Below are 27,172 nucleotides of genomic sequence, written 5' to 3' on the forward strand. Positions count from 1 at the left end.
TTCTTGCTCTTCCTCCTCCTCTTTATTTTTCTTCCCCTGGCAAGATCCCTCCTCCTCTCTCTCCTCTTCTCATCCTTCTCTCATCTGTCCTGCCAGCCAAATCCGAGCAGCTGTAGTCATCATTGCCCGGCTGGATGGTCTTATGAGGCTGTCTGGTGAGATCCCAGGGAGAGAGCCGCACAGCGGGCGGAGCCCAGGTCTTTGGCACAATCAAAGTGAATCCTATGGTCGGCTTGACTAAGACGCTGTCCACCGGCCCGTGGTGCTGAAGCCCTGCAGCGTCCATTCCGCCTGTGCGAGGGCTGCTGGAGGAGGCGTGTAGAGAAGAACAAGGGAATCGCAGCAGCAGCACACTGGCAGCATTCATACATTCCTCCTTCCGCTGCCATTCCTAACTCTCCGCCTTCTATATCATCCCCTGATTGCTTTATTCCAACACATTATTATTATTTGTATTATTACTGTGTCAGCACATAACTAATTCCTGATTCCTGTTTTCTACCATCTGCGGGATTTATCACTGGATGTTGCAGCGTTACAAGAGCTGCTCATGCTTCGTTCCCCTCCCCAGCTGGCGGACGTTGCGTTGCACTGACCACATTGCCATTTTCCCTTTATAAATAAGTGAGATTTGTTACCGGCGATTTCCTCTGCCTCTTATTTCCTGCTCTGATCCCCCTTGGTTTCCGCTGTATCGTCTTATGACACATCGGTGCTGCTAAGAGAGAGGATATAATTACACCAGCGTAATGGAGGAAGAGCTGAAGTGCCCTGTGTGTGGATCCTTTTTCCGGGAGCCTCTGATCCTGCCTTGCTCACACAACGTTTGCCTGCCCTGTGCCCGCACCATTGTCGTACAGACCCCGGAGAGCGAGCATCTACCTCACGCCGCCCGCCCTATGCTGCTTATGGGGGCTGACTATGACTATCCTGACCACCTGGATAAAATGAGCCTCTACAGCGAGACAGATAGCGGTTATGGTTCCTACACGCCCAGCCTCAAGTCCCCCAATGGCGTCAGGGTATTACCACCAGCTCCAGCCCCATCCTTAGCTGCTTCATCCGGAGCAACCTCTCGAGGTATGCATGGCAGTCTATGCAGCTCTTCCTCCATCACATGCCCGCAGTGCCATCGCAGCGCATCCTTGGACGAGAGAGGGTTGAGGGGTTTCCAGCGCAACCGGCTGCTGGAGACTATAGTGCAGAGGTACCAGCAGGAGCGCAGTGCTGCGCCCGATGCAGAAGGCAGCGCTGCGCCAGAGGCATCCAGGGGATCGGTGGGCAATGCCAGGTGCCAGCTGTGTGATACAAACCCAGCAGAGGCCGCAGTGATGTGCGAGCAGTGTGATGTTCTGTACTGCTCTTCCTGTCAGAGGAAATGCCACCCTACAAGGGGACCTTTTGCCAAGCACCGGCTAGTGCCACCCTCACAACTGGCATCTTCCACCACTGGCAGTCATAAAGCAGCCGGGGCAGCGTTAGGGCCACCTAACACAGCACGAAAGTTCCCCACCTGTGCTGACCATGAGTTGGAGAACTACAGCATGTACTGCCTGAGCTGCAGGACTCCTGTGTGCTACCAGTGTCTGCAGGAGGGAAAGCATGCCAAGCATGAGATGAAAGCTCTTGGGATCATGTGGAAGCAACACAAGGTTAGAGAAGTTATGACTCCATGGCCTACAAATTACTTTCTGTGAAGTAGTTGAAAACAAGCTGTAAAATTGTATGTTTTTCTCTGGTTTATACTTTATTAACCTACCACAAATTAGTTGTTTCATATACAGTACATACTTGTAATAAGACCATGAGATTATTACAGGGCAGTTGTTCTGAATAACATTTGTGCTAAATCAATCCAGCAACCAGCTGCTTGAACACACTACTGCTGTTTCAGGGCTCTATTAACTGGAGTCAAGTAGAGCTTGTGACTATTTATTTAAAGGGTTACTGCCAGCAATAGAACCAGGGCAAAGAAACTACTCGCCAGGGTTGTGTAGCAAACATTTTTGGGAAGCATGTACTGCCACAATCCTCTGATCACCATGAGGTCTATTTATCAATATTTGCAGGAATGTATGTTCGGGGAGATATCTGCTGTGGTCTCCCATATTTGATCACAAAAACAGAAACCTAGAGTATGGAGGCTTCTTTCTTACCAAATTTACCAAGGATTCCGGAGCTTGGCCCTGGTAGCTAATGCCACCTGAAGCCTATAGGCTACACTTTGCAAAAAGTACTGGGAGAGGGATCCATAGGGTTCAGTAAACCGCACATGCACAGTAACTCGGCAACTTCCACAAACTAAAAGTAAATTGATCGCTAATGCGATCACTTTACTTTTACACATCGCAGGGACAGGCTCCTGTCAGAGCCCTTGTATCTGCATGTGTTCAATTATAAAGCAAATAACAGCGATTATAAATATCAGGTCAAATACCCAATAATTAATAAATGTGGCCCCATATCAGGATTGGAGATAGCAGGGGCAGGTAGCAGAAAAATATTATTTGTTAATTAAACATTTATTTTTCCTTTTTTTCATTAAATAAATAAAAAGTTTAATTTCTATTTTTAAAGCATTTTATTGAATTTTGTATTTTTTTCTTGAAAGCGAAACTGGAAGCAAATCTGGGCTTCCAGTCCACTACACATGTATGACCCGGTAAGGCCCTATTACTGCTGCCAAACAGTATTTCTTGGGAGTATCACTGAGGAGCCCACAGAAACTTTTCTTGGTAAATTTTCGTGATAACCGACTGTGATATCACTGCATATTAGCATACTTGCCTACTCTCCCGCCCGCCCTCAGTTGTCAACTTACTGAGCGAAAGTGGGCAGTCTGGGCGGCCATTGGCGTGATTCACGCTGAACCATGCCATTGCAGCCCCTCCCCCTGCTTCACAATTCTTGTAATTGCGGCATTGTGTAGCAGGGTTAGGACCACAATGATGCCTCCCACTTTCCGAACTTACTACGGCAGCCAGGAAGTCTGCAAGTATGGACATTAGTAAACAAACCTATTACTCTGTACCCAGTCCTGTTAAAATAATTGTAACTTTTGGTGTGTCAGGTGCCATAATTTAACTTTGGAGCCCCATAATGCAGGCTTACATGCACTGCATGCTGGAGTTTAAATGCCTTGCATTATGTACAGCAGGAAGCTCATTTAGCTCAGGGAAAATGGTGGAGGGATCAAGGCATACTTGCCTACTTTTGAAAAAGGATTTCAGGGAGATTGTGAAAGCAACACCTATGAGCGTGGTGGTAAAGTGGGCGTGTACTGCTACATCTGAGAGACGTGTCATAAACTTGACTTACATCCAAATGTAAATGAGCCCCAAAGTAGTTGGTAAAATCTATTTATTGATGAAAACACACTAATACTTTTTAGAAAATGCATGTAGCCATAGGGATCATTGTGCCTTATAACCAATGCAGGGAAATCATCCCATTTGAATGTATATATATCTCTCTTTTTTTAATATAACAGCTTCATAAAGGGGGTAAGGTGCAATAAGAGAGATTGCTGGAGTCTTCAGGGAGACAGGGAGATTGCTGCTATTTCAGGGAGTCTCCCTGACAATGAGGGAGAGTTGTCAAGTATGGATCAAGGCTTTGAACAGCATGGGTAGTAGCTAGTGGTGGTTGCCACAAGGCATCAGCACCCCTCAGCTGCCAGGCCCTGTTGAACTTGCAACACTTACTACCGTGTATCTACTGTACTGCCTTAGACAGGCAACCTGGTTACTCTTGAATTTGCCTGAAGAGCAGTTGGTGTTCCTGAAAGCATTTCTAGGCTGGTGTGGGTTCTGAATTATTTTTTTATATTCTATATTAATTAGCTCCTCAGGCCTCCGAGCCCTGTTTTTAACACAATATTGTGAGGTCATGGTCTTTGCATTTCAGCTGTTTAATTATAGTGGTTAGGCTTTTACACCCATAGGTCCTGTGAGTAATAGGGTCCCTGTGATATTACTATACGGATAAAAAAATAAATTGTTTTGATGAGCAACTAAATGTTGGTTGCTGTAGTTTGTGCCCTATAGCTTCTGTGTAGCATCAGCCCATTACTGCACCTGTGTCATGTAGATCCAAAAGAAACATTTGTCAGTGTCGTCTGTGATTATGCAAAACAGTATGAGGTGCATGTACACATTTGCTGCAGAGGTGAGGCCAGGTAAACAGGTTTCACCATAAAGTTTTTATATTTGAAATGTGCAGGAAAGTCTTTGCATTATTTCATAGCAAAATATGAAATAGGGTCTGGGATTTCTTGGTTCAATACATTATAATAAGCCTCTAAAACTTGCAAATCATTACAACATTCAAATAAATGTAAAAGCATGGTGCTAAGCAAACGTACTAAGCAACTATTATTAACAAAATCTTTAAATAAATAATTTTGCTTTAATTAAGGTTTTTTTTTCTTTAGATTAGTTTATTTTATTTTTCTGTACAAACTGTCTTGTAACATTTACTAATTAATTAGCTTTTTTTTTCTTTTCTGTGTTTTATAGCCATTTGTATATTTCATTGAACTATATTATCGATGCTCTGCCAAATTCCAAGGACCTGATTCAGAGATGAACGCAATGACGATATTAATGCAGATTGAGCGATTGTTTGCCATTGCGCATATTTGTCAGATGCACTGCGCACATGCAGCAATTATTTTGCATTTATGCTGCACAGAGAAACCATTTTGCTAAGTGAGTGACAGGTAGTCAGCAGTTGCAACTGCATCAGCATACATCACTGACTCATAGTGTACTTAGGGCCTGATTCAGAGATGTACACTAAGGCAATCGCAGCTGCATTCTCTCACAGATCGCAGTTGATAAACTATGCTAATGCCTTCCAAAGCATAACCGAGTGTACAACAGCACAAACATCAGTAACATTGAAGCAAATCCAGCAGCCATATGCAGCAAGTCTGTCCAGTCGCTAACACTGCAGCTCTCATGACACGCAGTGAGCTCTCATGCTGCAAAGGAGATCGCAATCAGGGCCGGATTAAAGCTTGCGGGGGCCCCAGGGCAACTAAATTGTGGGGGCCCCTTCAAGCCACACTGAGCCCCCCTTCCCCTTCACCACCATGAGCCTATCGCGCTCCTACCCCCAAACCACACGGAGCCTATTGCTCCGCCGCTGATTACTTACCTGAGTGACGGCGTGCGTGCGGGCATGACCTCTCGGCAGAGTTGCTCCCTAGCCCTCTCATCAGCGTCACGGATGTAATGTGTCACGTGATGCCGATGAGAGGACTCGGGAGCCGCTCTACGCTGTATGCAGCAGCACTGAATGTGCTGCTGCATAGAGTAACACCGGATCGCAGCAATGAGCCTCAATCCGGGAGCAGGTGCCACTGAACACCTGTTCTCGGCAGGGTCACACGGACCCTGTGTGTGGGCCCCTCTGTGTGTGGGAGTCCAGGGACGACTGTCCCTGTTGCCCCCCCCTTAAACCGGCCCTGATCGCAATGGCTAATTTATGCACGCCCATGAAGCAGCGTTTAAATGGTCAGACACGCCCTGCGCTTGCCTAGCCACCCCCCGTTACCTCTCCCCAAACGCTGACTACTTGTCACTCACTTTGCGAATGGATCCTCTGTGGAGGCGTAATTGCAAAACAATCGCTGCACGTGCACAGTGCGGCTGACACACATGCACAATGGCAAACAATCGCTCGATCTGTACAAATATCAGCATTGCGTTCATCTCTGAATCAGGCCCTTAGTATTTGGTAGAGCACCTATAATATAGTTTCAAAAACTGCAGGACAGAGGAACTGACCTAAAGATGGTGAAATGGATAACGGGAGGGTGGACAACGAGCGAGCAATGGTGAATCCTGCTTTGTTTATTTTAAATGGTTTACCTGTGTATAGTATGTGTATAGTATGTGTATAGTATGTGAAATTCTAATGCTGAAAAAATCTAATGCTAATAATTTTTATTCTGATTAAAATACAAAACTTAATTTAAAATGATGCTTTGACATTTGTAAACTACAGTATATCAATCCTGTCTTATGCAAAACTGATCTCCCTAGTCGCTGTTAGGAATAAAAAGGAAAGCTTAGCAATGTTATGATTTTTTTGCTGATTGGTTGGTGCTATTTACCTCCAATTTTATCTCCAAGCTTTATTAAATCTCCCCCAAAGTACGGAAAACACCCCATATTTTAATGTAATAAGGCCCATGGATGCCAGCATTTACAATGAGAAAATGACTGCTCTCGTAATAGCGGTTTGTGGGAATATGCAAATGCTAATCTCAGCCTCCCCTTTGTGCTTGACAGCGCAATGGCATGTTCAAGCATAGAGACGCCAACTTTCAGGCTCCGTTGTCTGTGTATTTGTAATGGAGATTGTAAACACTCCAACATCGACGACACATTGGTCGCACCATCAAATATTACGGCAGCCTAGGGTCTACTCTAGTTACACTCCTCAAATTCAATCAAACATGGCCTCAAAAGCAGTGCATTTGCGACTGAGAATTCAGCAGAGCTTCCAAGCACTCCCATAACACGCTTATGAAACAGACCTTTTTTGCGATCACTTTAAGTCACCTCCCAGTCTCCACCCTGAAACGCCCAGTGATCATAAACCCCTTCTCAAGCATGAGCAATGCCATATTCAATTGCAAATGGCATAGAACACATGCTTTTTATATGTGTGCAGTAGCAAAACATCGCTCAACTGTGTAAACGTCGGCACTGTGTCCATTTCTGAATCAGACCCATTCACTGGCGTCACAAGGAGGGTGCGGGGGGTGCGGGCCGCACCGGGTGTCACCAGTCACCAGCTGAGGGGTGCCACCAAAGTGCTGGCTCCCCCTCAGTGACAGGAGCCAGGTGCTGCATTACGTGCAGCACTCGGCTCCTAGCACAGTGAGGGAGCCGGCACTCAAACAGGCTGGTCCCTTGGTTTAACAAAAAAATGGGGGTTCGGCCCACGGGGCCATGCCCCCACTCGCAAGGCCATGCCCCCACTTGCAAGGCCACGCCCCCTAATTATCTGCCGCACGCAGTGAAGGGTACCTGTCCCGGCCCGTACCGGGTGCGATATCAGGTAAGGACCCACTGGATCCATTGTCAGTAGGATGGGAGTGGATACTCATATATTCAGGGGGTCGGGTCAGGTTCCGGCCCCACTCCCTTTCTCCCTCCCTTACAGCAGCCCAACACACAGCGGGTGACTGCTTGTGGCTGCTGAGCAGCAGCCACAGCAGTCTACTATGCTTGTGGGAGGAAGCGATCACACTGCCCCCCCCCTGGCTTTGCTCGGGGCTGAGGGGCTCACAGCAACATCCTCCCCAAAGCGACACTGCAGAAGTATATATTTTTTTTTTGCTCAAGGGGTCGTGGCCACGCTTCCCTCGATTAGGCCACGGCCCTCTTCACCTGGGCCCGGCAGGACTCTCTACGCCCCTGCGTGTATTGAACCAGATAATTCCTAGCCTTAGCTGCGGCAGTATTCATCCTGAAAGAGGACACTTCTGACATATCAATTTGTACCTACTATTTGTAGATAAACCATAAAATATCTATCAGTGGTAACATCAGTGTTATTTTTCAGCAGGAACCTCTCATTAACTATGACGTAATGTCCTGGGCCAAAATGTATTTTCCATAAGATAAGTTTTATTTTAAAGTCCCTTTTGAGTGCCTTCTTTTCTAAATACTATATGTATATGTGTGTATATATAATATATATAATATACAAATATATAATATACTAATTGTTTTTCTATAGCTCCTCCCCCAGTAGCTTCACCCACAGTGCCTGAACCTATTTTTCCAGAACAAATAGCCCTGGGTAACATGATTGATAGAAATGTAAAATGTTTTATTTAGATAAAACAGAGATGTTTAATGAAGTATGGGAGTTTAAATTTACAGCATAAAGATGTAAGATGATATCTGTAGGATACACAAATAACTAAGATGAGTACTTAATGAATGGAAAGAAACTGTCAATAGCAAATCTGAGAAATGTCATTAGTTACAGTGACTTAATGCAATTAATAAATTAATAAAATGCATATTGATCAATATAGGTACGGCTCACAATATAACTGGCTCTTCTATGGGCATATGATAGGGAGCTTTCCTGTAGCCTCTTAATATATACATTTATGAATGTAGCAAACTGTACTTTATATAATGATTTCCTTTTATCTTAGCCCCGATTACCAATGAAGAAACAGAGCTATTTATAATATACATTTTATATAATCACTTATGTCAGTAAGGGATGTAGTTATGAGACCGGCGGGCGCAATGGTGCCGGTCTCAATACCAACACCTATCTTAATCCCAACAAGCGGCGGGCGCAATGCTGCCGGTCTCAATATCAACACCTATCTTAATCCCAACAAGCGTCGAAATACCGTCGCTTAACTTAATCCCGAAGCTGGAATGCCGAAGGACACCAGCCCGAATGAGATAAGTCCAAGATGCCCTTAGCGTTAGCCGCAGGGGGGGGGGTTAGGTTTAGGGAGCGTAGTGGGGTTAGTTTATGGGGGGGAAGTTGGGGTTAGGCATCTATTACGGGGGTTAGGGTTAGGCACCACTGGGGGGGGTTAGGCACTAAGGGGAAAGGGTTAGGTTTAGGCACGAAAGGGGGGGGTTAGGTTTAGGCACTAACGGGGAGGGTTAGGCTACAAGAAGGGAGGGCAGGGTTAAGGGAGGAAGGAGGGAGGGTAAGTATACTTACCTGACCCCTGTCGAGATACCAACCATCGAGATGCCGATGTCGGTATTCTGACATGAGGCATCCTGACAGCCGGCATTACATACCCATTATGTCAGTAAGTATGTTCTCATACTGGAATAGAAGATATAGAAGATACTGTAGATTTGACTCTGTGTGGTGTTGCTTGATATTGAATCAGATTATTGAGCAGTGTATATCTCAATGGTTGTATTAGCAATGATTTCTTTCTTTGCTTAATATTGTATATAATCATAACAGTATAGAATGAAATGGAAAAACACTCACCAAGGAGGAGATGCATCTGCACAAAAATGCAGTCAAACCTTTGAAAAAAGCAGTTTTCGGAGATTTGACTGAACTCCCCGTATGCACCCAAGCCCCGGAAAGCAATACTTTCCGGACCTTGGATCCAATAGACCAGGGCCATAACTAGGGTGGTGTGACCAGTGCCATGGCACAGGGTGCCGCAGGGCAGGGGCCGCTATTTGTGCCTGTCAGTTTTCTGTTTATTATCATTCTCACTTGTATCTTCCTCTTCTTTTATCCCCAGCATCTCCTGGCCTCCCCTATCTCTTCCGTGGCCCTTCCCCATGAGGCCATGGCCCTTTTTCAGGTGCACTATTTTATGTCCCTATTTGAAAAATGGGAGGGGGCGCCAATGCTCTTTCTGGCACAGGGCACCAAAAAGTCTGGTTACGGCTCTGCGATAGGCAACAGTGGCGGAATGCAAGTGATGCTTGATGCATCTCTCCCTGAAAGAGGCTCAGTGATCTTTTTTAATACTGTATATAGCCATTTAATAAACATTTTTTATAATTTTTTCTATCTTTTTCAGTTAGTGGGAGATGGGAGGAAAGGGTGAGAAATAGAGGTGGACGGGAGGAAAGGGGGAAGCACAGAGGGAGTTGGGAGAAGGTTGGGGGAACAGAAAAGAAAATAAACACCTACTCAGCAAATATTATATATATATAAACATCACTCCAGGGGCACCACACTTAGATGCAAAAGACGATGTGTATGTAACCCCCCTTTACCCTCTAAAGGGACACGAGGTTACTAACTCCTATGTAATCTCTTTTTCCCACCTTTAAACTCATTGTTAAGTGGTGTACCTCCTATTACCATTAAATCAGGCCTACACCCAAGTATTGGTAGTAGACTGGGCCTACTTGGGAAAACCCATATGAGGATAAACTCACACTTAAACTATATCACTGCATGTTTAGAATTTTACTTAAGCTCACAACTGACGCTCGCAAATAATAACATCTTGTATAGACATTATGTAATCACATAACCGAATTACAATATGAGTGGTAAAATTTAACTGAACAGAGTAACACTCAATCTTTGTATATAAATTAATAACTTGATTCAGACCCACTCGCGAGCGGCTGTCCGCTCGCAAGTGGGTCGATGGTGTGCACTGAGCATGCGCACGACGGAGGGAGCTTCGTCGTGCGCATGCGCAAGACGCGACGAGCGAAGGACTTTCCTTCGCTCATTGTGTCTGATCAAAGGGGGCGTGCTGTCGATGTTGATTGACAGCACGCCCCCTTTGGTGGGCGTGCCGGGGGCGTGCCTCCCAGACGGGGGCATTCCCAAGGGAACGCCTACCATCAGAAGCCGGCCCCACTGACATCACTAGTGATGTCAGTGGGAGTGATTTTGGCTCTGATAGAGCCAAAATCACTCCAGGGCTTGTGGTCGAAAAACCCGACCACAGGCTTCTGGTCGCACTGGCGATGGTCGCGATGGTCAAGACCATCGCGACCATCATCCTGCACGCTCGTATGTGCTGTGGGTGGTGACCCACAGCTATACGAGCGTCCAGGAGGATGCTCCATTTTTATGGAGGACGGCCCTCATTCAGAGCGAGCGCTCTGCTCAGAGCATCCGGCTCTGAATGAGGGCCTTAGATGTATATAGTGGTAATACAAGTCATATTTTACTGTAACACCTGTGGTCATAAAGTAGTTGATACATTGCAAGTCCTCAACTTTTTTAATACGGGGTAAGTACTTTACACCACTGTTAGTTTGTAGTCCCTTTGACATTTGTCGATAATATGCTGTTCCTAACTTTTAGTTTATAAAAGTTCTGTTGTCGGAATATCCTTTGACGGTAACTTTTCCTGTATGCTGCTGTCTATAGCCACTGAAGGATAAATAAAGTTGATACATGTGTTGCACATGTTTCTAAGAGAATAGCATATAGTTATAATCCACCTCCTGAGTTTTGAAATATTTCCTGAGTTGGTAGTTTGCCTTATACCTTCAAATGTATTCTTATCCATATACTGTATATTTGCATTTCCCCCTCCCCCAGCTATTTGCTAAGGCTAGTATTTTAGGGAAGTCTATCCAGCTCAATGGCTGGTAGTACAAATGTCAGCCATCAATACTAGTGTTATTTTTCACACTTGCACTCCTGTGCTACTAATGTACAGTAGCTATGTATGTGCAGAACTTGTAGTCTACTCTCTGATCAGCATTAGTATTCATACCACAGGCTTTATGGAACTGAGGATTTCTCTGCCGGGGCTCTGCTGCCTCAGCTGCCGATTAAAGAGCAACTGGTGAGGCTTCAATACACTAACAGATTAACCCCAGCCTTGTCCGACAGTAACCTGCCTCCTTCCTATAGCTGCCACCTCTCATGTCTGGTTCCACACCTCCGCTGGCCGCTACTGCTGCTATTCTGCCTCTGCCTCAATTTTATGAGCAAACGTGCCCACCTTCTGGAATGCAGCCATTCAGCTGCAGTTATGGGCCATGACGTCGGCCCCTCACAGACTCTGCTCATCGCTGATCCCGCGGTGCTTCTCCCCCATCGGGACCACTGCTGCTGCTCCATCCTCATGACCTCGGCCTCTGACCCGGCTCCTGGGACCAACACTACCAATCACTCCACCAAAGTGCCGCATGATGAGCTGCTTACTGGGACGCCACTGTCAACCTGCTTCTCCAGCTCCGGCTGGGCTCCCTCTCCAAATCCACCCCCCTGTGCCCAGGAGCCTCTCTACCACTCAGCTGCCACCTGGGACACAGGGGGCTGAGAACTCCAGCCCTCTCAGTCTGCTGGCAGCTCCTCCTCTCTGTCTCTGTCACTGCCCTTCTTTTTCTGACAGGAACCACACCACACCCATCTAAATCACTCCGCCCTTCTTCTAGTGTGTGTGTATCCCATACAATGAGACACATCCCCACCAAAGAAAGAAGTACCATATAAATTTACATGTAACTACATGAAATAGATAGTCTGTACCTGTATACATAAATTATAGAAGGGTCATATATATGAATACAATAAATACATCTATATACATATACTTTACCTCACAAATTGTACATTTATACATTTTACAATCATTTATGAGTACAGTACTTGTTTTAACCCTTAACCAGGGTTACATGTATTACATAATCATCCACGTTTCAGGGCTCCCGCCTTTTCGTCAGGGCACACATGTAAATAACATACACAAAACATGTATACACTTACCCCACATAAATACCCTCCATACCAGTCATCCACTGCCTTTTGTCCGCATGCACCGAGCACCTGACGCCGCAACATGACGTATTTCCGGGAGCCAGAAGCTGGCGTTGCCATGACAACTACAGCAGCTTGCAGTCCACCCTGGAAATGTCCACCGTGGCCGGATCGAAAGCATACGTCACTGGATAGGGGACAAACAGACAACACATAAACAATCACATACAAACATAAATCCTGGTTACATATTCAAACCAATAATCAATACTGCACATGAAAGCATGTAAACAAAAATACATACCATTAAAGCTAAAGATACTAAATACTTTTACAACAAACTATTCCAGTTTATTTTATCATTCAGACCTCTAGGGGTCATAGTATCAAGCCTAAAAATCCACCTTGCTTCTTTGATGAGTAAAAAGCTTTGGCTCTATCTCCTCCACGGGGAGATTCTGGCACATGGTCAATAATAGTATATTTCAACCCTGCTAATGTGTGACCTTTCTCACGGAAATGCTGTGCCACCAGCTGATCAATATCACGTCCTGAGAGAGCAAGATTAATTGCTCCGGGCAATTAGGCTATTCTATCACGAAATTTACGAATCGTTTGGACTATATAAAATAGGCCACAAGGGCACAGTATCATGTATAATACAAAAGTAGTCAAACAAGTCAAAACATGACGGATATCAAAACTCTTCTGCAAATGTGGATGCTTAAAGGTCTTACCAGGGACTAAAAATGTACAAGTCGTACAGTTAAAGCAGCTATAGCAGCCGGGAGGCTTAATATATACATTCGGAGGTCTAGACACCCCTCTCCCTGTTATATCTGTGATCATCAAATGGTCCTTTAATTTACGACCTCTCTTGAATGCAGCAATGGGTCTCACATTTTTAAATACAGGCAGATCGGGATCAGAAGTAACAATAGGCCATAGTGCCTTGGTGGCATGTCTGATCACTGGGCTTGCCACAGTAAAGGTGCTAGACCAAGGTAAAATATTCTTCTGATCTCTCTGTCTTGGTTGTAATAATTCAGCCCTGGACATGGACATGGACAGAACCTGTTGTTTCTGGTCCAGCAATGTCCTAAATCATAACCCCTGAGTTTAAATTTATTGATCAACTCATCCGGGCGAGCAGAAATGTTAGATTCATTGCTCATAATGCGAGCCACTCTCATTATCTGAGATAAGGGCAAGCCTGTTTTCCTGATGTTTTTCCTGTATGGATATATATATATATATATATATATAAAAATATTCATATATATATATATATATATATATATTGTGACACAGTTAGGTTAGGGGGTCCCTCTCCTGGGTAGAGGACTCCTTCCTTTCACACACAGCAGCTGGGAAACAGTACGCCAGACTGGATGCAAGTACAAGCTGGTCGGCGCCAGTCTTTATTGTACAATGTCAGAAACAAATATAAAGAAAACATAAACATAAATCCTAGCCCTGTCGGGGCACTAACTTCACAGGTAGTTCCCTCACTACCAGAACCTGGCAGGGCCTAATGCCCTCACCAGCAACAAGGGCACAGCACAACACTTACAGTTAGGTTTTCAAGTGTCTCTGAGCAAACTCCCTTTCTGCTCTCCCAGGTGAGACCCTCAGCCTTATCCAAAGTAGGCTTATATTGGCCACTCTCAGGTGGAAACCCTAACAAGCCTGTTACCAGGCTGCGAGAACCAAAACCTGGAGTGGCCATGGGTGGAGCCCTCCCTCTCCTCTCACCCACAACCCCCAGGTCCCAAACCGGCTTTTCAAAAAGCCGAGACTCAAGCCTGCTACACTGCAGACTTTCTCCTGGGGGTTTAAAACACAAAAGACAGGAATCTGGGACAAATGTACCTGCCACAGACCACTTTACCAGTGATCCTATCACAATATATATATATATATATATAGACAAAAAGTGTTCAACAGAATGCACTCACCAGGGCTTCATAAAGCTGTTTAAGTTGCTTTTTTTACTCACAAAAAAGAAGTATCACATATCAACGTTTCGGCTACGTTCAGCAGCCTTCTTCAGGATGATACCCACAAACCACAGGAGACAGCAGTATGCTGTGTGTTGCCATGTAACTCCACTATATACCCAAACTGGTATCAGTAAACTCCACCCCTCATTAAACAATTATGCAAAACCTATGTCACTATAGCAGCCGCATCCCCGATTGTCACTTAAACCCACTCCACGTTAAAGATAGACAGCGTAGGTTTGACAACCTCAGTTATGAAGAAAGAAATGCTCTAAGAGTACTACGGAAAAATTATTCCATCGTTGTTCGGATGGCCGATAAGGAGGGTGCTGTGGTACTCCAGGATGCTATAACTTATGACCGTGAAATACAAAGACAACTATCTAATCAAGTGACATATAAATGATTATCGATTAATCATATGTCTACGATTAAGAAAAAGTTGGTAGTGCCTTGAATTTTGCTCTACTTAATGGTTGGATTGATGAAGGGGTGTACAGTTTCCTGACGGTAGAACATCCGGTGTGTCTGTTTCTGTACACCTTCCAAAAATCCACAAAACTTTGGTGGATCCCCCTGGGCGACCAATTATTTCGGCCAGGGGGTCCATTTTACAATCACTTGCTCAGTTTGTTGATTTCTACCTACAGAATTGTGTCAAACACATTTGGTGTTATGTTAAGGACTCAAGTGAGGCATTTGGGGTGTTGCCTGAGGATTGCTTACTGGCGACCTTAGATGTCACCTCACTTTACACGGTTATTCCTCACGCTGAAGGTGTTGAGGCGGTGCGTAGAACCTTGACCCAGGGACACTACTCAGGGCCTCCAGCAGAATTTTTACTTTCTTTACTGCAACTCGTTCTGGAAAATAACCATTTTATGTATGGCATGGAGTTTTTTCTACAACTGTTGGGGACTTCGATGGGGTCTAATATGGCTTTCATAAAATATCTTCATGGATCACTACTAGTATGAATTCATCATCCCTACTTATGGTGAAAATATTTTATACTTCAAACACTTTATTGATGAAATTTTTCTGCTTTGGAGGGTTGATAGGGAGTCCTTTTTTCAAATGGTTACATCCCTTAATGAATTGGAGAGTCCAATACGTTTTACGGCATCGGTTGATTACACACAGATGAGCTTTTGGACATTTTATTGTTCAAGAAAGACAATAAGCTAGCTCACACTCTGTACCGCAAACCGACTGACCGCAACACCATTTTAAATCCTGCTAGCCATCATCCAGATGCCCTAAAGAGTAAGCTTCCTGCGTCTCAGTTTATCAGGGTGCTAAGAAACAATTCAGAACCTGAACTAACTGAACATCAGCTGGAGGAAATGAGACAGAGATTTATGATGAGGGGCTATAAAAGCCAAACAGTCGATCAGTGCCTCACAGGGCAAAGAACATATTTTCCCGAGGAGAAGGATACTCCTGACGTTCACTTGATAAGAATAGGATGATATTGGGGGTGAAATGTGATACGGGTCTACGGACAGTTCAACAGTCCATTAAACAGCATTGGCCCTTGATTGGGTCTGATCCCAGTATGGGCAAAGTGGGGAAGTTGCCATCCTTACTGAGTATCCGCCGTGGTCCTAATTTGAAGGATTTACTGTATAGAACCAATCGGATTGTTTTACCCAAGACTCAGAATACCTGGCTAACCTTAAAGAAGGGGTGTTTCCGTTGTCTGGGGTGCATTACGTGCAGAGCATTGCTGGTGGGACCTACGTTCCCCCATCCCCACAGTGGGAGACATCTTCCAATTCAGCACCATCTCAGTTGTCAAATGGATTATGTAATATACTTCTTATTGTGTCCCTGTGGATTAATGTACGTGGGCAAGACCACAAGGAATTCCGCAAAAGGATGTCACAATATAGATCTGACATTAGATTAGCCTTTAAGAAAAAGACCACAGATAAACCCGTTGCCCTACACTTTTTTCGGATGAACAATCAGATTATTATGCTAAAATACATGATCATTGATTGGGTCCCGCGGCTCAGAAGGGGCGGTGATCGTGGCTTGGTCCACCTGAGGAGGGAGGCCAGGTGGATCCATATATTGGACACTGTCTCCCCAAGGGGTTTGAATGAATATAATTATTTGAACATTTTTCTTGATTCATTTTTTTTTTTCTTGACCTAGTTTGGTACCATGGAGTTTCTAGTTTTCATTTTTTGGAATATATTTTTATATTGTTTCATATATTTTTTCATGTATTTTTTCTAAATGATAATTTCCTGTAGATATTTATGTTGGATTGACGATTTAGTAATTCTCTTTATTGATTTTTTATTTAGCACTATTCATTTTCCTAGGTGTGTTATTAATTTTTTGTGTAATCATTTTTTTTGTGGTATATCTGTTGTGTTATGATGCACTTTAGGTGATTTAATTAATCAATTAAGTATTCTTTATATATGGATTTATATTTTTATTATCTACAGGTTATTGTGTTTAAAATATTCGGGTGGGTATTGACTTGATAGATTACTGTGTTTTTATAGTTAGTAATTTTGTATGTTAAGTTTGTTTGGCTCATATTGTGAATATGCGGTGTGGTTGCCCTGGTAACTCCCCATATGGACCGGCATTATGAGTATGGGACATTATAGGTGGACATTTGTCACCTTGTGAAGCAGATGAGAACGATGTTTTAAGCTTGTTTGTTTGGTCGTCAAGGTGACTACTAGTTCAAACTGTGGCCCTCATTCAGAGCCGTACGCTCTGAGCAGAGCGCACGCTCTGAATGAGGGCCGGCCTCCATGAAAATGGAGCGTCCTCCTGGACGCTCGTATAGCTGTGGGTCACCACCCACAGGCTATACGAGCGTGCAGTTTGATGGCCGCGATGCTCTTGACCATCACGACCATCGAAACTGCGAGCCGGAGCCTGCGGTTGAGGTTTTCAACCGCAAGCTCCGGAGTGATTTTGGCTCTATCAGAGCCAAAATCACTCCCACTGACATCACTAGTGATGTCAGTGGGCCGGCTTCTGACGGGAGGCGTTCCCGTGGGAACGCCCCCATCAGGGAGGCACGCCCCCGGCACGCCTACCAAAGGGGGCGTGCTGTCAATCAACATCGACAGCACGCCCCCTTTGATCAGACACAACGAGCGAAGGACTTTCCTTCGCTCGTCGCGTCTGGCGCATGCGCACGACTGAGCTCCCTCCGTCGTGCGCATGCTCAGTCCAGAACATCGACCCACTTGCGAGCGGACAGCCGCTCACGAGTCGGTCTGAATCAGGCCCTGTGTGTCTATGCCCCTGAATTGTTAATAAAATTTGTTGAAGATGGCTGCAATCTCCTTGATTGAGGAGGAGCCGTTCAATGGCTTACTAATGGATACTTCCGGTTTTTGTGTCACTTCCGGTCGTTGGAACGCATAATAACGTCACTTCCGGTTTGGTGGAATGCAACCCGGATGTCCAGCAGCGTTTTGCTGCGATTGGCATATTTATGTAATGTTAGTGGGTTTAGTTCCTATGTGAACATAATGGATGGTTGATTCCTAAATGATAGCAACAGGTAACTAACGATGGAGTGGGTTTGAGTGACATTCGGGGCTGCTTCTGCTATAGTGACATAGGTTTTGCCTAATTGTTTAATGAGGGGTGGAGTTTACTGATACCAGTTTGGGTATATAGTGGAGTTACATGGCAACACACAGCATACTGCTGTCTCCTGTGGTTTGTGGGTATCATCCTGATGAAGGCTGCTGAACGTAGCCGAAATGTTAATATGTGATACTTCTTTTTTGTGAGTAAAAAAAGCAACTTAAACAGCTTTATGAAGCCCTGGTGAGTGCACTCTGTTGAACACTTTTTGTCTATAGTAATGTGACCAGCATTGGAAGCATTGGGTTAGCACCCCAGTTGTATGGATTAACTGGATTGTGTGTGCCAGCCTACACTGTGGATTATATATATATATATATATATAGTGCTTGAAGTGGGAATTTAGAGGTGGGGGTATGGAGATATGGAGTATGGAGATTGATTTCACAATAACCCCCCCTTCGGCCCCTGCTTCCATATCACCCAATTGTACTTCTCACCCCCACACTTCTCCCTGCCTGCTCCCCTGTCTCACACCCTGCCCTTCTCACTAACTGATTCCCTCTCTCTTTCACCCCCTACAATACATACTGCCTGCTTCCATCTGTCTGACCCTCTCTCTATACCCTCTCTCACACCCTCCCCTCTCTCTAATTGCCTCTTACCTGCACTGCTGGAATGGAGCCGCCGGGAGCATCGGGTTTTCTTGGTTGCTGGTTGCAGTAGTGCACTGCAGTTTAATCAGGCGCCGCTGTGAGCCAATGAGAAGCTACTTGGCAGCTTCTCATTGGCTGGCGGCCAGCGAGTCCCACGATTGGCTGGCCGCCAGCGAGCCCAGTGATTGCCTGGCCGCCAGCGAGCCCATTGATTGGCTGGCCGCCAGCGAGCCCCGCGATTGGCCGGCCACCAGCGAGACCTGCGATTGGCTGGCAGCCAGTGCCTGCTGCTTACTGATGCTCTGTCCCGGCTACATGCCAGCGCCTCCGCCAATTGAGATGTGTCCCCTGCGGGATACTGGATCCCAGCGCTGGTACATTCTCTTCTGCGGCTAAAATTAAGTGGGGCTTGGAAGTGGCAGTATGTTATACCGCCCCACTTCAACCACTGTATATATATATATATATTAGGGGTGTGCACCGGCCACTTTTCGTGTTTTGTGTTTTGGTTTTGGATCTGGATCTTTCTTCGTGTTTTGGATCTGGATTGGTTTTGCCAAAACCACCCTTTCCGTGTTTTGGGTTCTGGGTTTTGTGTTTTGGAACTGTATTTTTTTTAAAAAAAGCATAAAAACAGCTAAAATCACAGAATTTGTAGGTTTTTCTGCTCCTATGCTATTATTAACCTCAATAACCTTAATTTCCACTCATTTCCAGTCACCTCACACCTCACAATAGTATTTTTATGTCCAAAAGGTTGCACCGAGGTAGCTGGATGACTATGCTAAGCGACACGAGTGGGCGGCACAAACACGTGACCCATCTAGGCGTGATACTGCAGTGGCAGACAGGATGGCAGTTTGAAAAACTAGGCCCCAAACTGTACATAATGAAAAGAAAAAAAAGAGGTGCAAGATGGAATTGTCCTTGGGCCCTCCCACCCACCCTTATGTTGTATAAACAGGACATGCACACTTTAACAAAGCAATCATTTCAGCGCCAGGGTCTGCCACACAACTGTGGCTGAAATGATTGGTTCGTTTGGGCCCCCACAAAACAAGCTGGCAATTAATGTGTCCCTGCACAAACTGGCTCTACGGAGGCAAGATGTCATCCTCATCCTCCTCATCCACCGATTCCTCACCCTCTTCAGTGTGTACATCCTCATCCTCACAAAGTATTAACTCGTCCCCACTTGAATCCACCACCACAGGTCCCTCTGTACGTTCTGGAGGCTGGTCTCCCTGGAAGAGCTGATAATTCATTTTGATGAACATCATCTTCTCCACATTCTGTGGAAGCAACCTCCTACGCCTTTCGCTGACAAGGTTCCCGGCTGCACTAAACACTCTTTCGGAGTACACACTGGAGGGGGGGCAACTCAGGTAAAATAGAGCCAGTTTGTACAGGGGCCTCCAAATTGCCTCTTTTTCCTGCCAGTACAGGTATGGACTGTCTGACATGCCTACTTGGATGCTGTCACCGATGTAATCCTCCACCATTCTGTCAATGGTGACAGTATCATATGCAGTGACAGTAGACATGTCAGAAATTGTTGCCAGGTCCTTCAGTCCGGACCAGATGTCCAAACTTGGTCCTGCCTGCCCTGCATCACCGCCAGCGGGTTGCTTAGGATACCTAAGTTTTTTCCTGGCAGCCCCAGTTGCGGGAGAAAATGAAGAAGGAGCTGTTGACGTGTCACGTTCCGCTTCAGCTGACAGTGTGTTCACCAGCAGGTCTTTGCACCTCTGCAGGCTTGTGTCGGCCGGAAAGAGAGACACCACATAGGCTTTAAACCTAGGATCGAGCACGGTGGCCAAAATGTAGTGGTCTGATTTCAACAGATTGACCACCCTGGAATCCTGGCAAAGCGAATGAAGGGCTTCATCCACAAGTCCCACATGCCGAGCGGAATCGCTCCGTCTTAGCTCCTCCTTCACTTTCTCCAGCTGCTTCTGCAAAAGCCTGATGAGGGGAATGACCTGACTCAAGCTGGCAGTGTCTGAACTGACTTTACGTGTGGCAAGTTCGAAGGGCTGGAGAACCTTGCACAACACGGAAATCATTCTCCACTGCGCTTGAGTCAGGTGCATACCCCCTCCTTTGCCTATGTCATAGGTGGATGTATAGGCTTGAATGGCCTTTTGCTGCTCCTCCATCCTCTGAAGCATATAGAGGGTTGAGTTCCACCGCGTCACAACCTCTTGCTTCAGGTGATGGCGGGGCAGGTTCAAGAGTGTTTGCTGGCGCTCCAGTCTTCGGCACGCAGTCGCTGAATGGCGAAAGTGGCCTGAAATTTTTCGGGCCACCCAAAGCGTCTCCTGCACGCCCCTGTCGCTTTTCAGAAAATTCTGCACCACCAAGTTTATTGTGTGAGCAAAACATGGGATGTGCTGGAATTTGCCCAGATGTAATGCCCGCACAATATTGGTGGCGTTGTCAGATATCACAAATCCCCAGGAGAGTCTAAGTGGGGTAAGCCACTGGGCGATGATTTCCCTCAGTTTCTCTAAGAGGTTGTCGGCGGTGTGCCTCTTACTGAAACCGGTGATACACAGCGTAGCCTGCCTTGGAATGAGCTGGCGTTTCTGAGATGCTGCGACTGGTGACGCTGCTGCTGTTGCTGCGTAAGGTGATACATCTACCCAGTGGGCTGTCACAGTCATATAGTCCTTAGTCTGCCCTGTTCCACTTGTCCACATGTCCGTGGTTAAGTGGACATTGGGTACAACGGCATTTTTCAGGACACTGAGGACACTTTTTCTGACGTTTCTGTACAGTCTCGGTATCGCCTGCCTAGTGAAGTGGAATCTAGACGGGATTTGGAACCGGGGACACACTACCTCCAGCAATTGTCTAAATCCCACTGCACTAATGGCGGATACCGGACGCACGTCTAACACCAACATAGCAGTCAAGGCCTCAGTTATACGTTTTGCTTCAGGATGACTGCTGTCGTACTTCATCCTCCTCGCTAAGGACTGTTGGAGGGTCAATTGTTTAGTAAAAGTAGTGGTGTTTCTACTTCCTCTCTGGGATGATGAATGACTCCCAGCAGCAGCAACAGCAGCAGCGGCAGCAGGAGGCGTAGCACGATCCTCCGGAGGAATCCGGGATAGGAGAGTCAGTCATGCCAGTGACATGGCCTGCAGGACTACTTCCGATCCTGACTAAGGAGGAAATTGACAAGGAGGGAGTTGACGGTGTGGTTTGCAGGCGCTTGGATACAACAGGACAACGGGATTTAGGTGTCCCTGGACTGCTTACGGTCTTAGCCAAAGTTTCTGAACTTGACAGTAACTTATTATGAACGCGCTGCAGGTGCCGTATAAGGGAGGATGTTCCTAGGTGGTTAACGTCCCTACCCCTACTTATTCCACCTTTACATAAGGTACATATGGCAAGACAGTTGTTGTCCGGATTTGGATAGAAATATTGCCAGACCAAAGAGGTGGAATGTTTGGTCTTCTGCCCAGGCATGACCGTGATGGGCTTTTTCATCCCACGGACAACAACTGTCTCCCCCGGAGCCTGATTTAAACAAACCACATCACCATCAGAATCCTCCTCGCCTACTTCCTCCTCAGCGCCAGCTACACCAGTATCCTCATCCTGTTGTACTTCAACAGTGACATCTTCAATTTGCATATCAGCAAGTGGACTGTGGGTGCTCCTTTCAGCACTTGCAGGGGGCGTGCAAATGGTGGAAAGAGCCACCTCTTCCCGTCCAGTGCTGGGAAGGTCAGGCATCGCAACCACCACCACACTTGGACTCTCCTTGGGGATTTGTGATATCTTCTTAGAAAGCACAGTTCTTCGCTGTGCTTTTGCCAGCTTAACTCTTTTGATTTTTTTAGTGGGAGGAGGGCTTCCATCGTCATGTGAAGCTGAACCACTAGTCATGAACATACTAGGGATCGACCTTAGCCGTTCCTTGCCACTCCGTGTCGTAAATGGCATATTGGCAAGTTTACGTTTATCTTCAGCTGATTTAAATGTTTTTTTCAAGGTCATTTTCCTGAACTTTGTCATTTGGGATTGTATGTGCCCCCTATTATGACATTGGGCATCGGCCTTGGCAGACGACGTTGATGGCATGTTATCGTCTATGTCATGACTAGTGGCAGCAGCTTCAGCACTAGGAGGAAGTGGTTCTTGATCTTTCTCTATTTTATTTTTATTGGAGAAAGTTTGGTCCTCCATTTATGTTATATCGATTTGATATATACGTGCGGCTAAACACAGAAAATATTTCTTTATTTTTGCTGGAGAGTAGTGCACTTTGTGGGTTACACCAGCCTTTAAGAAATGAGCCAGCCGGCTCTTTACTTATGGGACACAGGCGCACGCTTGGCGCTGCTCCTTTGTTGATGCACGTGCGGCTACTGCGCACACAATTCACAAACACAGAAAATTATTTTTTTTTTGGTTTGGACTGGAGTGTACTTTGGGGGTTACAGCACCCTTTAACGGTCAAGCCAGCCGGCCCTTTACTTATGACACAGGCGCACGCTTGGCACTACTTTGTTGATGCACGTGCGGCTACTGCGCACACAATTCACAAACACAGAAAATATATATTTTTTTGGTTTGGACTGGAGTGTACTTTGGGAGTTACAGCACCCTTTAACGGTCAAGCCAGCCGGCCCTTTACTTATGACACAGGCGCACGCTTGGCACTACTTTGTTGATGCATGTGCGGCTACTGCGCACACAAATCACAAACACAGAAAATCATTTTTTTTTTGGTTTGGACTGGAGTGTACTTTGGGGGTTATAGCACCCTTTAACGGTCAAGCCAGCCGGCCCTTTACTTATGACACAGGCGCACGCTTGGCACTACTTTGTTGATGCACGTGCGGCTACTGCGCACACAATTCACAAACACAGAAAATATATATTTTTTTGGTTTGGACTGGAGTGTACTTTGGGGGTTACAGCACCCTTTAACGGTCAAGCCAGCCGGCCCTTTACTTATGACACAGGCGCACGCTTGGCACTACTTTGTTGATGCACGTGCGGCTACTGCGCACACAATTCACAAACACAGAAAATATATATTTTTTTGGTTTGGACTGGAGTGTACTTTGGGGGTTACAGCACCCTTTAATGGTCAAGCCAGCCGGCCCTTTACTTATGACATAGGCGCACGCTTGGCACTACTTTGTTGATGCACGTGCGGCTACTGCGCACACAATTCACAAACACAGAAAATATATATTTTTTTGGTTTGGACTGGAGTGTACTTTGGGGGTTACAGCACCCTTTAACGGTCAAGCCAGCCGGCCCTTTACTTATGACACAGGTGCACGCTTTGCACTACTTTGTTGATGCACGTGCGGCTACTGCGCACACAATTCACAAACACAGAAAATATATATTTTTTTGGTTTGGACTGGAGTGTACTTTGGGGGTTGCAGCACCCTTTAACGGTCAAGCCAGCCGGCCCTTTACTTATGACACTGGCGCACGCTTGGCACTACTTTGTTGATGCATGTGCGGCTACTGCGCACACAATTCACAAACACAGAAAATAATTTTTTTTTTGGTTTGGACTGGAGTGTACTTTGGGGGTTACAGCACCCTTTAACGGTCAAGCCAGCCGGCCCTTTACTTATGACACAGGCGCACGCTTGGCACTACTTTGTTGATGCACGTGCGGCTACTGCGCACACAATTCACAAACACAGAAAATAATTTTTTTTTTGGTTTGGACTGGAGTGTACTTTGGGGGTTACAGCACCCTTTAACGGTCAAGCCAGCCGGCCCTTTACTTATGACACAGGCGCACGCTTGGCACTACTTTGTTGATACATGTGCGGCTACTGCGCACACAATTCACAAACACAGAAAATAATTTTTTTTTTGGTTTGGACTGGAGTGTACTTTGGGGGTTACAGCACCCTTTAACGGTCAAGCCAGCCGGCCCTTTACTTATGACACAGGCGCACGCTTGGCACTACTTTGTTGATGGACGTGCGGCTACTGCGCACACAATTCACAAACACAGAAAATATATTATTTTTTTAGCACTTGGGGGGAGCACCCCTGATGGACAGAGCACCCCCTGGACAACACTACAGCACCCCTTTAAGACTGGGACACTGCACAGGACTTTGGAGTGGACACAGCCCCTATGGAGAACTGACTGCACAACACAGTCCAGCCAGCCCCTATGGACTTTGAAGTAGTGGACACAGCCCCTATTAACAACAGCAGCACAGCAGAACACAGCCAGCCCCTATGGACTTTGAAGTAGTGGACAACAGCAGCACTACACTACACAGCCCAGCCAGCCCTAACTCCCACCCTCCCTCTTCACTGTCCACAGCCGAGTGAGAAAATGGCGCCGACGCGGGTACCTTATATAGGATCCAAAACCCGCGAGACTCGGAAGGCGGGATGATGACGTTTTGCCTCGATTTCAGATCCGAGTCAGGCGGGAAAAGTCGAGCCTGACTCGGATCGGACTCGGATCGGGGGGGCTCGGGGGGGTTCGGATTTCAGAAATCCGAACCCGCTCACCCCTAATATATATATATATATATATTCTGGCACGGGGACCAAATGAATTCTTATGCATGAGTGCCGGCTGATTTGGCTTGATAAATATATATATATATAATGTTCCAGCCTTGCAGCGGCACTCCTAGGACTTTTAAATAATGTCAGAAATAAACTGCAAAAACACAGATCAACAATCCAACATTTCAATCGTTATTTGAATTTTCGTCAGGGATACAACAAGAAACAAAATACAACTTACCCTTAAATAGAAACACCTCAAGTGCAGCACAGCGTCATGGTCCCGTACACCTTCCCTGTCCGCTGATGTCATCAGTGAATTTCGGACAAGCAGCTCCCGGCCCCACCGACCGCGTCACAGGCTGGACGGGGAGGTTACTAAGGCGACAGTCGCTGTTAGAGAAACAAGTGTACATCCATCACCAAACCATATCATACTATCAGATAAATATATTATAGAAGAAATGGCAACATTACAGCAATGCAGCTCCAGCGGTTATGTCCTAAAAGTCTAGACTAGAAATACTAAGAATCAACGCTATCTAATAAGACTCATTTTAAAAATGACTCATTATAGAAAACAAGCAAATGACAAGTTTTCATTTAAACCATGAGGTTGCACAGTATTCAACTTGAAGATCCATCGAGCCTCCAGCTGCAACAGGGCCCAGTCTGTATCTCCACCGCTCTTTTATATTTGAGGGCAGACAGATTATGTTTGAATTTTTTAAAATGGCGTGCCACCGGCTGATCAATCTCTTTGCCCTCAATGGCTTGATGGATTGCAGACCGGTGGAGTGCCATTCTTTCCGTAAATTTACGAGAGGTTTTACCTACATACAGATGCCCGCATGGGCATCTGATGTAGTATAAAACGTAGCTGCTATTGCAGGTCAGGGTGAAATTGATTTAAAATTTTCTTCCTGAATGGGGATGTGTAAAAGAGTCCCCTGTTTCCATGTATCTGCATGTAGTGCACTTCAAACAACCTTTTTTGCATGAAAGAGAATGGTTAGCCTCACTACTGGACCGACTACAGATGTCCTTGCGGACAACCCAGTCTCCTATATTTTTACCACGGCGGTAACAGGGCAATAACTTAGAATTATTTAATAGAGGAAGATCCTTATCGGAAGTAATGAATGGCCAAAGTCGTTTGGCCGACTTCATCACTGACTGTGTTGCAGTATTATAGTCATGTACCCAAATGATCGTTTTGGACATGTCCTTCTTAGATTTAGAAGTAAATGTATCCTTTCTTGGAATCGATATTAGACTTAGACAATTACATAAGACTTTGCTTAGTCTTATGTAATTGTTTTGGGCTGTAGCCCCTTGCTGTGAATTTATTGATGAAAAAGTCCAATTGCTTTGACGTTTCGTTGATGTCATCCGATATCCGATGAACCCTCAGCATCTGTGAAAAATGCAGACCTCATTATAGTGGCTCATGATGGAAACTGTCTGCATGTAATACCGTGTTGTGGTCAGTGGGTTTTTGAAAGATTGTAGTATGAATTTGGTTATCTTTTAATGAAACCAGTACATCTAGGTAATTAATTGACTCATTGTTCAACTCATAGGTGAACTTGATATTATCATCTTGTGAATTAATGATCTTAATGGCATTCCGGAATTGCTCTTCTGTGCCAGACCAAATCACAAACAGGTCATCTATATATCTCTTAAAAAAGTGAATTTCGAAGGCAACCTCTGGATTTGGGAAAAATACGGTAAGTCCTTTTCTAACGAAATCATAAATGCATTCGCGAATGCTGGTGCCACGCAAGAACCCATGGCGCATCCCATTAGTTGAATGAAGAATCTGCTGTCAAACAAAAAATAGTTAAGTTTTAAAGTTAAATGTAATAGCTCCAAGAAAATTTTTAGATCAGGACCCATATACTTGAGATTATTGGTTAGCAGCCAATCCTCTGCAATGCGGGATGTTAGTGTATAAGCTAATTACATCTATTGTGCATAGCAGGCAATTATCAGGAAGCTTGGATACATCTTTTTATTTCAGGATGAAGTTTGTAGTGTCCTGAAGGTAGGTGGTCTGAGTTTGGATCACTGGTTGAAGATGTTTGTCGAGAAATTGAGCCACATTGTATTAAATGATCCTCTTGCAGATATTATTGGTCTTCCGGAAGGCCGGACCGGATCTTTATGTATTTTAGGCAGTGAATATAAAAT

The 27,172-nt window shown here is 45.5% G+C and overlaps 1 protein-coding gene across 1 annotated transcript in view; it reads left to right on the forward strand.

Annotated features, from left to right (window-relative positions):
* Window positions 1–701: 701 nt before the first annotated feature.
* TRIM67 (tripartite motif containing 67) overlaps window positions 702–27,172 on the forward strand; it is a 272,622-nt gene continuing 246,151 nt past the window's right edge. The window contains exon 1 of the mRNA XM_088457427.1: window positions 702–1,652. Coding sequence (XP_088313553.1) covers window positions 750–1,652 — 903 coding nt within the window. The 5' untranslated portion in view covers window positions 702–749. The remainder of the gene's footprint in view (window positions 1,653–27,172) is intronic.

Source organism: Taudactylus pleione, unplaced genomic scaffold (assembly GCF_031769625.1).
Source record: "Taudactylus pleione unplaced genomic scaffold, aTauple2 ptg000760l, whole genome shotgun sequence".
Taxonomy (NCBI): domain Eukaryota; kingdom Metazoa; phylum Chordata; class Amphibia; order Anura; family Myobatrachidae; genus Taudactylus; species Taudactylus pleione.